The sequence below is a fragment of the Glycine max genome, chromosome 7 (assembly GCF_000004515.6).
Source record: "Glycine max cultivar Williams 82 chromosome 7, Glycine_max_v4.0, whole genome shotgun sequence".
NCBI lineage: Eukaryota > Viridiplantae > Streptophyta > Magnoliopsida > Fabales > Fabaceae > Glycine > Glycine max.
In genome coordinates, this window is record NC_038243.2 from 15322541 (window position 1) to 15335103 (window position 12563).

The following is a 12563-nucleotide window of genomic DNA, read 5'->3' on the forward strand; positions in this document are numbered from 1 at the left end:
TAATCTTTTGTGATGTACTTTGTGACGTATAATTTTGAGAATGATTAAAATTCATTACAAAATCTCTCGCTAAATCTTTAATATGCAGATTGTGACTTTTTTCAATAAGATTATGAAATATGTTTTTTTCAATAAGTCATGAAATTTGCGATGTAACAGACTTTTGAGAAGGACATAAATTCGTCACAAAACTCCTCGTAGAAATATGTTTTTTCAATAAGTCATGAAATTTGCGGTGAATAATTTGGAGAGGGAACATTTTTGTCATAAAATCCGTTACAAACTAACTTAAATTTGTGTCCGTAACAAAATATATTATCAACGAGTCATATATATATATATATATATATATATATATATATATATATACATATATTATGATTTTTTTTAGTTAATTATTTACGTTTCGTTAAATATGTTGTTAAACTTTAAAGAGGGCTGTTAATAATCAAGTTGAGTATTTAAAAATTGATATAAATCGGTTCCTAACAAATTTAGCAACTGGTTTTTGTGATGGATGATTTGATCGTCGGCCTTTTTCCTTCTTATTTATTTATTTATATATAATCAACTTAATAGTCAAATTATTTGTGACAAGACTCAAAAGTAATATAAAAAGTCATGGGAAAGTTTGAAAGGGTCGTCGTGAATTAGATAATAAAGTGGAAAGGGAGGTTTAGAATTAAGTGCGATACATACGACTATCAGCATTATCATGCTCAGGTTTGATCCAATTTAGGGATGGCAATTACAAGAGTGAGGAGGTAAATTTCTGGAAAGTGGAAACTAATTTGGATGTGCATTATCTGGTCAATATGAATGCATATAATCAATTGTGTTTTAATTCTTCTCAACTGAACATAGATGAACTAGTGGTGAAAATAATAAAGGTGAGAAGCTGGTTATGCATTGAAGTTAGGTCGAAAAATATCATTTTATGAGTGGTGGTCTTACCTATTACTAAGTTTTTCTTGTTATGTTATTATGTCTGGAATACACAAGAATGTAATGGGTGGGCAGAGGTAATAAATTTTGTCTTATGAAAAAAAAATATGACTATCCGCATAAATAAATATATTGACAAAGACAAGGCTATAAGTCTGGAAGTTTGTCTTTGTTCTGCACATCAAATTTTGTTGGATTTCATTAAATTAATGACAAAAATCATCATAGATTCCTATTGAAGTTGTGAAATACATTTAGGGATTACAATATTTTCTTGTATGATACACATTCTTCAAAGATGCATGTGGCCGAGTGCTGTGGATAATATCCAACCAATTAAGTTTAATTGATACCCCCCTGCCTCTCATATTCATTCAAAAAAGAATTTGAGCGTAAGGCTGGATAAAAATTACACAAAAAGAAAGGTAAAACAATAACTCTACACTTGGATCATATTCTCCCCAGTGATGATGTGCTTGAGCGGCTTTCATATCCAGAGAAGCCAGACACTTCACTCATGCCCTAGAACACAACACAACACAACATGTCAACATTCATTCATTTGATGATTATATATCCAATTTCAAAAGAAAAGAAAATTAATGAATGTGTGATGAAGGCCTGACTTGGGTTGAAGAAGAAAGTCCGGAATGGATGGAAGAGTTACTGTTTCTGGGAACATATCCTGCAGCACCACCTCCACCAGTACTTCTAAGTCCAAACATCATCATAGGTGACATGTTTTGTTCAGCAAATAACCTAAGCTTATTGAGCTCCGGCAACACAACTTTTCCAAGATCAGGTCTATCTTTTCTCCTCATTTCAGCGCATCCGAGGGAAAGCTTGGCGAAATGCAAGGCTTGTTCAAGTGGCCAGTCCTGAATGGCGGGGTCAAGCATCTCCGCAAAAGTTCCCTTCTCAATGGACCTTCCAACATGATGAGTCAAACCCATCGGTGGCTTGGCCGTGACCAATTGAAGAAGCATTATCCCGAGAGAGTATATGTCAGATTTGATTCCGAGCATACCCGTTTGCTGGTACTCCGGGTCGATGTAGCAGAAAGTTCCAGCAGTAGAAGTCATGCGATACTGAGTGACAGTGTCTGCAACCGAAGGAGGGACGAGCCTGGCCAGGCCCACGTCACTGATCTTGCTCACGTAGTTGCGGTCAAGAAGAATGTTTCCGGGTTTCAAATCGCGGTGGACGAGTGGCTCTGGTTTGGTCTGGTGAAGAAAAAGGAGACCCGTGGCTATCTCTGCAGCGATCTGGAACCTTAGCTGCCATGGGAGAGGTGGACGTGATTTTCCTCTTGGGAAAAGGCATTCATCCAAACTTCCATTGGCCATGTACTCGTACACCAGGCACCCATACTCTGGACAAGCACCCAGCAGAAGAACCATGTTTGGATGCCTTATGCAACTCAGCACTTCCACCTCCTGCTGAAACTGCTCTCGTCCTTGTGCTGCATCTGGCTTCAACACCTTTATTGCAACCTGGGTGCAATCTAGTTCACACCTGGGGGGAAGAGGTGCCGGCTTCAAATTAGTCCTTCCACTAATAAAATTAATGATACTAACTATGGGGAAAAATCCTACTCTCACATAGAAAATATAAGTGGAGGACAATCCTCCTATTTAGACTCAAATTCTTATAAGATGATATCAAAGTCTATATTCAAAAGACCATTCATCATGTTATCCATGTACTAAGCTAAAAAGTATTGGAAAAATAGAGATAGTAGCAAAATAGAGTATATGAATGGAAGACAATCCTCATCCCTATGAGCTATAATTTTTTAGGGTTGAGTTAAGTTCAAATTCTTCTAAGCCTAACAACTATTATTTGTTGATAAAGAAAAAAAATGGTTTGGCACCTGTATACTGGCCCATACCCTCCTTCCCCGATCTTGAGAGACTCCGAGAACATGTTTGTTGCCTCTTCTATTTCCTCAATGCTGTACCTTCTGTAGCTGGCTGTCCCGTGTCCAAAACTACTCACGCTCACGTTCTTCTCAGGCTTAATCTTCCTCTCCATCTGCAGGCTCATTCTCTTCTGTTCTTCCAATGCTGCTATCTTTTGGAGTGCTTCTTCTCTGATCTTTTCCTTCTCCATCTCCATCATCAGTGCCATGGAGGATGCTGCTGCAGCAGCCTCACCCCCCGACGATAACGACGAGGACTCTTCCAGTTTCTTCTGTTCTTCCACTTTCAAACGTTTAAGCTCCATTGCCTTCTGCTTTGCTGTCATGGCTTCCTTGCAGGCAGAGCTGTACATCTCCATAGTCTGCTTGAGTTCTAGCTTCAGCCTCCTCATCTCGAATTCGACATCATCGGTGCTGCAGTCGGATAACCTTGATTGGGAGGAGAAGGAGTAGCAGTCATCCATGCCTTGCGATTGTGAAGAGTAGGAGGAAGCGAAGCTGCTTCTGCCATCATAGTCTGAGAACCTACCGGGGGCAATTCCACTCATCGCACTGTCCATATCCTCATACATTGTTGGGAACATTCGGTCCACACTTGGCCTTCCACTGCTCACGAATGATATATCAGAATCCAGAAGCTTTGAAGACTCGTATGTTTTCCCAGCCCTTGTGAACGGTGATCTGCATGCATGCGTCACCAATAGTTACATTTGTTATCAACTAATTAATGAACCAATCATATGCAATTGCTGTTGCATTAATTACAGTTGATACCAAACAAAGAAAAAGAAAATGCATTCATGCATGCATGCATGCATGCAATTGTATTTAATTAATTAATTTTGTAACTTACATGATATCATCTTCATCCATCATGGTGGGGCGTGCCCCATGACTCCCATGTGGCGCTGCCCTCTCTGATGTAGCTGTGTATATGTATGTAATTGAGATCAGAATGGCATATATAATAATTGAATGAGGCAAATTGAAATTAAACAGATGAATTAGTTGACATGCATACGTCGTGGTGGGTAGTTGCGGGGTAGCTGAGGATCTGAAAATCTTTCAGGACTTGGCATTGTCTGCGGGTGTGGTTGTTGTTGTTGTGGCTGCAATTGGTTACGAGGTGAGGCAGCGGCAATGGCAGCTTTCTTAAGAGCCAATGGAGCAGTAGCAGATCTCACGCTTGAGATTTTTCCTTTAGAAATTATATAAACTGTGCAGAATTGTGGTGCCCCTTTGGACACAGTGCTTGGAACATCAGTTGTCCTAAATCTTCTGTCATAAATATTTCATCAACTCGGAGTTATATAATTACCATCAACCCGTAATTTATTCTTTTCTTAATAATATTTCATCATCAGTATATGCATGTTTTAATTTCATCTTGATTAAGAAAGAGAAAAAAGTCCATCGATCGTTTAATCACCTAACAAGGCCACTCCTTGATGGCGCCCCAAGTACAAGAAGCTCGATGGTATTCGTGGAAATGGCGTCTATTAATGCCTTAGATATATCCATGTCCTCCAACAGCACTTCTTTGCATTGTATCTGTTTCAAATAAAACACAAACAGTTTTAATTAATTAGGATCGATCTTGTTCACCAGTGCACTTTCTTCTGTTTATATTAATTGGTTGAATGATGAAAATGATGAGTACTAACACTTTTTCTATTGCAGAAGACTCGAAATGATTCAAAAAGTTCCTTAGATTCTTTGTCGGCCACAGCTTCGCTCAAATGATCCGCTGCACGCATAGCCATTCAAGTCAGGAATATATGCTAAATTTTACAAACAGATCAATAAACTAGAATTTTGTAAACATAATTATTATAGGCATGAAAGTCAAATGCAATTGCATATAAAGCTACCAAAATATGAAACGTTAAAGAAATTAATTTCATGATGGAGAGAAATGTAGAGGTAATGATTAATTACATGATGGAGCCGAAGATGCTCTTTGTCTAACATGGATTAGTAAGAGACATTGATCTTTGGGAAGAAGATTATCCACTGCCCATTTGGCAGCGTGTTGGCTTGTCTTGTTATTCTCAATTGCCACAGCCACCACACGTCCTGCACCCAGTTTCTTCTCTGAATTCATCCTCGACATCTTTAATTAATTTCTGGCCTGGATGTTGTGTGGTTGGCCGTGTGGCTTAATTAGCTTGATTGAATCCTGATACAAAGTTTATACTATGATACGTGTTGAGGATTAGAAATTAAGAAACAAGTTCACTAGCATTTTTATTGGCCTTTCATCACATAATAAATATAATAATAACTAGTCATGTGCTGGATTTTTAGCAATTTGTTGAAACTCCAATGTGAGTGGAAAATTGATGTTGTTGCAGATTAGTTTGCACTATGTTGTTAGGTTCCAAAATTAGTGATGTTTTTAGGAGAATTAAACCAGAAACCCTTCATTTTGGGAATATACAGTTGGGCTGCTGGGTTTCTTCTCCTATCTGACCAAAGCCACACTTTAATTTAGATCGTTATGTTAGAGTTGTTAAAGGATATACTTGGTAAATTTCACCAAACAGACAAAATTACTGTATATGATGAAGTTTGTAAATAGTTATTTCTTGTTATAGTTAATGATTAAATTTCCTCACATTGAGTGATATAAAGTAAAAGTTATATATAGATAAATAAAGTTAGGAACAAACTTGTAAGTTACTATTACTTTCTCTTGGGAAGCTATTTGAGATGTTAATGCTTATAAATAAAGAATTACATATTAAATTCACCAAGTTAAGAGAAAAAGAAAATGCACTAATGTAAATCACATATAAAAGTGTCCCACCCTATCAATTATATATATATATATATATATATATATATAAAATATGATATGATATTTATTTATTCGTTTATCATTTTGTTTTATAGGAAAAATCATCCAAAGCGAACGGTAATTGGTTTATTTGAGAATTAAGAAATGAAATCGTTTTTCTTATAAAAGATGTCATTTGCCTATAAATTAAAGTCGGTGTGACTTTAAAATAAGTTACATGGGCGTGGGTTATATATTATTTAATGATATAATGGTATATGACTTATTTAATTATATCAAATGATTAAATTTAAGTTTTTATTTTTATTTTTTTCAATTAAAGTCTAAAGACTTTTCTGTAAATTTGATATTTTTTATTTTTAATTTAATATTTTTTTAAAAACACTTTAATCCCTAATTCTAAACCTAACCTTTCCTCCGTTCTATCCATCTTTCCTACCGACGTCAGTCCTGACTCCACAAGGCCAACAAGAAGGCAATCTCCGATCTATCTCCTTCCTAATCTTAGTCCCCAGTATTCCTTCCTTCTATTATTAAAAGTTTCAAACTTTAAATTAAAAAAATAGTGTTGACTTAAGTTAAAACATAGAAAAGTATGCTATCTAATTGAAGTTTTTGAGTAATTTAATTTCCTTTTATTTTTTGTTCTTTTTTAAATTTTCAATAGAACTACGCACAATAAGGAGAGAGAACTTGATAAAAGATAGAAAACTCTTTCAATAAACCATTTGTTTTGAGAGTTGATATTGATAATGGTTAATTATGAGTATATTTTTTTGGGTTAAATTATATAAAAAATTATAATTTTTTTTGAACAAATAATTATTAAATTAACATCATTTAAGTTTTTGTATAGAGAATATTAAAAGTGATGAATTTATGATACTTAGTAAGTAACATAAAACCAAAAAGATAATTCACGAAGGTATGAATAATTAAGGAAAACAAAGCTAATTAAAGAAAACAAGATTAATTAAGAAAACAAACTAATTAAGAAAATAGACTAATTAAGGAAACAAACTAATTAAGAAAAATATACTAATTCAGGAAAGTAAAGACAAATTTAGTGCAAGAAGTCTGATAATCTGCACCTATAAAAAGAGAGAAGAAGGAAAAATCACACATAAATTTCAAGAGAATACAATTCCTTGTAGAACACAAATGTTAGAAGAAGGAGAATCAAGCATTTAGAGTCATTCATTCTCTCCATTCTCTTTCTTATCTTTTCTCTCTTTACTAAATATTTCGCTCTTTGCAATTGTAAAGTCTCCATGACAATGAGATACTAAACTCCCTTTGTTGGAAACTTGACCGTCAATTACTCTTGCTGTAATTCTTCTTCTTATCTATTTATGAATATTACATTTGCATTATCTTTTTTTGTGTTTAATATTATTGTTTGTGACTTGATTACCCATTTGCATGGTAAGTTTTAGGGGTAGCATTGATAAACGTTATTTAGAACTCAGAAATGGTATCTAAATAACGTTATCACTAGGGATATGTTGATATGTGTTTAACCAGTTATAAATCTTTATTCTTAATGCAATTTACTATTTTAGCTCTGCAAAAGGATTTGAGAGAGAAAATAGATAAATTAGACTCTTTCATGCGGGGGACCAAAGTAAGAGTATACTAGTAAATATAGGTGTAAATTAGAATAATTATAAATAGAGAAAAATCATTAACATTACATCAAAGAGTAGCTCTGGTAGGCTAAGTTTCCAACATTCTAATATTCTGAATTTTCTTCTACAATAACATTGGATTTTCTCATGTTTTCTGTTTTTAATTAATTAATTTAAATTTTTGTTTAATTTCTTCTCTTGTTTGATATAATTTTTTTACCAATTTAAATTATTATTTTTCTCATAACCTTTTCAAGTCAATTTTCTTTAATATCTTTTATTAATAAAATGTTCATCTACCTAAGTAGAAACAAAGTCCCTATGAAGACGACACTCAAACGGCCGTTTTAATTTTACTACTTGGTATGTATTAGTGCGCTTGCCAATTCATTAACAAGTTTTTGGCACCGTTGTCGAGGACTTTGTTCTTTGTACTTGGTATTTTGAATATTCTATTTTTAATTGTTAATTTTCCTTAATTTTCCAAATTTAAATGATAAAAAAAGGATGGATCCTTAGAAGAACTTGATCCACGGAAGATATTTTGAGTGGTATGCTCAGACATCGAAGGCTTCTTAGTAACCAATTAATGAGGTTGTCTGAGTATGTTGAAGTCATGCAATTAGGGGTTATTCACCCACCACCAATAAATTTTGATTTATGTGAAGGAGAACATTTCAATGATAGTTGTCATCTCTACTCCATGAAAAATTCTTGGTGGGAGAAAGAGTTACACCCTTACAATCAATATGAAGAAGAAAAACTTTCTAATCTTGAGAATGTGTTGATGCAATTCATGAAAACTTTGAAGAGGTTAAAGCTAATGAGGAGAGTCTTGTAGAAGAGCATGATTCAAGAGAAAGAGATGAAGAAAAAGGTGAGGAGGGAACACAACAACAGTGGAAGAAGTGCTCACAAGTAGAAATTCAACAAGAAAGTGTGACCTTGATTTGTCGGGGACTTTTTCTCTTCCTTCTACGTAAATAACTTTTTTTGCCTTTTAATTGGGTGATAATTTTGAATTTGAAGAGCAATTTCATTTTGTAGAAGTGGAAATGATGAAGGAGAGGTTTGCTAAGCTGCTTTTGGAAGAGGAAATGCCTGGAGGTGGAAAAAGGGTATGTACTGCACTTGCAATCTCCAATGCAATAACCAAGCTGCTTTTGGATTTTGGAGTATAAATAAACTTTTCTTAATTAAATAATGTTAGTTATATACTTATATATAATGGATACTTATATAATTTTATAATTTTTAATATATACCGGATCAAATCAGATCAATTACTAGTTCATCGATTGAACTACTAATCCACTACCTCGATCGAGTAAATGATCGGGTAGAGTTTCATAACATTAGTCCTAGGTGTCACCTTGTGTGCCCCAAGGTAGAATCCCACATATTAAATAGCACCCGTGTCATTTGCCACTAAGTCTTGTGATGGTGGATATTTATTGGTAAATTTAATATATATATATATATATATATATATATATATATATATATATATATATATATATATATATATATATATATATATATATATATATATATATATATATATATATATATATATATATATATATATATATATATATATATATATATATATATATATAAAGATTTAACAAAGTGAAAGAATAATAACAAAACATATAATATGATAAAAAATAATTATTAAATAACAAACAAATTATAATAAACTTAATAATAAATAAAATAAAAATTAATAAACCACTTAAAACATAACAAATAATATAATAAACTAAATAATAATAGTTAAATAAATTAAATAAAACAAAACATGTAATATGATAAACAAATGAAGAATAATAATAAAAATTAAACTAATATGTTTTATATTAAAATTATATTAATTTGTGATATGATTTTTTGGGCATCTTTCGAAGTAGGTTATGAAATTTTTATTTTTTTTTAATATATGCTGGATTAAACTTGACTAACTAGTGACCTACCAATTCAACTATTAATTCACTATTTCGATCGGATCAATGACATTGGCTGTAAGTTCATGTTCAACGTTTTTACATGGTAAAGAAGTTAGATTATTGTATCTAAAAGCCTAAACCGGAATATAATGGCTATCGTTACAAAGTTATAAAATACCTATAATACTTAAGTTTTGAAAAATAGATCATGGGAGATATTTATTTTATAAAATATGTCTCCATGATGAGTGGGACCGTGAGTTATAAATGTTGAGATTTTACTGTCTATAATTTGAGGAAAAAAATCAAAGAAACCATGAGTGAAAAAAATCATATCCCATGGATCACATATTATACGAGAGTCATTAATGATTTAGAAATTATCTTTGGAAAACATTTTCAAATCACATGATTTTTTTCCACCACATATTACGTATGAGAATTTGAATTCGTAGGTGATTTCTGATCTACATACTCTTCTTAGGATTTGTGGAATGTTGTGGAGACAACGGATAACCGGCTAATAGCGTAACCGGTGACTTCATGGTTCCTCCTTAACCAGAATTTCTTTATTTCTCACTAGGACCTTCGTAACTCTTTAGATGGAGTGAAGATAAATTATATGTAACAGTTTGATATATTGGGGACCATAGCTTTCTTATAGCGTGTTAATCTAATAGGGTTCCTATTACATCTGTTCATTTAAATTCGTATCATTTGATTTAGTTGTCTAATGAGCTCACTTAATTTGATCACATAAAATAAAATCCACTAATGATAAATAACCAATATAATTGTCTTATAATATTAGTCCACATTAATTATTGGAATAGAAAATTCCAAGAAAGTTCACTCAACCAATGTTTTTTATAAGCTTCTATATACTTTACCTTTCAACAATCTTTTTATAAACTCACATGACTAACTTAATTAATTTTACTTAGTGACACTAAGAATGTGTTTGAATGAGGAAATTAAAATGAGTAAAGTAATTATCCAGAGGATTTAAAATTCCTTCAACCTAAATAATCTGTTTGGATGCTCATTTAGAAGAAATTTAAAATTTTGACATTTTAAAATGGAAATTGTTTTTAACTATAAACTTAGAATTTTAAATTCTTTCAAAAATGAAGGAATTCTAAAATTCCCAAAAGCTTTCACAGAAGGCCTTTGCAGGGCCATGTCCGTGATCAGGGGAGGCGGTGAGGTGGTCGACAATGACAATCCAGGCCTTGATGTGGGGGAGGTAGCCGGAACGGAGCATGAAGCGGAGGAAGGAGGCAGCATAGAGCGTGTGGTTGACCTTGGTGACGGAGACAACGAGGAGGCCGAGGCAATTGGCGTTGAGGCAGTGAAGCTAGCGTTCATTGCGGAGGCGTGTGACGATGGACTGGGCATGCGTGAGAGAATAGAGTGTGTTATGGTAAGAAAGCTAAAAGGCCAAGTGATTGAGACAGGTGGAGTTAGGGAGGTGCATGGAGTGAGAGTAGGTGAGCCAAACTTCTTCAATTTTACGGTCATGAAGGAGGGAGAGAAGCTTGTGATCGTAGGTTCCAAGGAGGTTCTTGCAGTGGCGCGTTGGAAGGGAGAGAGTGGGGGTTGTAAGAGAGTGACGTTCATGATGGTTGTTCCTCTATTTGACATAAGTTCATCTAATTATCTATCAAGCTATCTTGTTATCCAAACAAGAAATTTTAACAATAAAAGAATTTCAATTAAATCAATTAAAATTTTTAAAATTTAAAATTCTCTAAATTTCCAAAATCTCTCATCCAAAGAGACTAAGGGATTTTGATTGTCTCCAATTGTTAAAAACTGTAAAGTGTTCAGTTAAATAAATATAAACCGTAAGATTAAAATTAACCATTCAGATTTATTAAGCAAAAAACTCACTGTTTCATTAAACGGGCACAACACCCTTCCCTTTTCTCAAACGAATGCCGGCATAACCTCCACCATTTGGACCTTACTTCCGGCTACTCTAGCTAGGTTGGTACGGAATCTCTAGCCTTAATCCAAGCAAAAAAAAATCTCAATTATGTTCAAGGGTTTTTGCTTTTCCTAATTTTCTTAGCAAACAAAAGTGAGACTTGTTTTTCTTGGATGCAAATCTAGTAATCACCAAAGTCCAAGTAAGTAACTACATAATTAGAAACGTAACACAGAATTGGGATCCCATGCTCTTATTCACAAAATTGGACACCATAGCAGTCATTGTTGAATTTCTGCAGTGTTAGAGACTTAGTTTTTGTGTAAAATCAAAATCCTCAAAGATTGATTGTGAAGGCTGGAAGGAACCATGTTAAGAATCACTTTATGGAGGAAGAGAATTGAACTTTTTTCAATATTTCATTAACTGATTTTGATTGAATTCACTCATTCAAGACTATATTACATGAAATTCATTCTAATAAAATAAGAGTATGTTTAATTGCTAAAAACTTCATATTCAATATTTAAGAATTTAGATGACAATGACACTTAATTTCTAAGAGTAATGCATGTGAAGGAAAGCGATGCAACTTTCGGCTATTTTAGGCGATGCACTGTAGCTTCTCGATCCTTTCAGTTAGACGGTGATAAATTAGTACTTAACAGTGAAACAAAATGACAGTAAAGTAAAAACCATATTGATTTAATATTTAATGGACATAAATTATGTTTGGTCACAAACCTGCCCCTGTAAATGAGAGAAACTAAGGAATGCAGTTGTTAGGTGTTGCGTATGGGAAAGCTGGTTTCGAGGGTCCAACACCTCCTGAAGAAGAAGAAGAGAAGAAAAAACACTTGGAATTCGAGGACCAAGCTACCTCCAAGAGCAAGAGGAAGAAAAGGAATTCTTCTATATTTTCTATGCTGGAAGCGCAATTATAGACATATATATATATATATATATATATATAAGCTACGGAGGGGACAAGAGCCCGACAAGCACTAACAGAAATATGCCAAAAGTAGGAATATCACAACAACAAGATATTCCTTTATTCTCCACTACCTAAGCATCTTCTAGAAGACACGATCCTATCCTAGTGGTGTGCTTCCCTTACATACAGATGCTGCATGAGCATGGAGCTACTGCTACCCGTGTTGCACCTAATCCTTCAAGTAAGTAGGGGCATTAGTTTGTTGTTTGGGCCTTGCTATCTGCAAACCTTGCTTACTATTCGTATCATTCTCGAGGTGTTGGGTTGCAACGCATGGCTTCCAAAAGTGATACTGGGATCCCAAGGTCTATTCCGGCGAATTGCACCTAGTTTAGCAATTGTGCGTAATGCAAAGGCAACTGGTTGGAGCTTGTATGCGGCCATGACAGTCCC

At 33.8% G+C, this 12563-nt stretch overlaps 1 protein-coding gene across 1 annotated transcript; it reads right to left on the minus strand.

Annotated features, from left to right (window-relative positions):
* Window positions 1–1144: 1144 nt before the first annotated feature.
* On the minus strand, window positions 1145–5293 carry LOC100801947 (U-box domain-containing protein 35). Its single transcript, XM_041017031.1, is given in 8 exon segments — window positions 1145–1467; window positions 1572–2460; window positions 2819–3547; window positions 3720–3792; window positions 3888–4144; window positions 4296–4417; window positions 4531–4633; window positions 4795–5293. Coding segments are annotated over 8 exon segments (2430 nt in total). The 5' UTR covers window positions 4980–5293; the 3' UTR covers window positions 1145–1395.
* Window positions 5294–12563: the final 7270 nt, after the last annotated feature.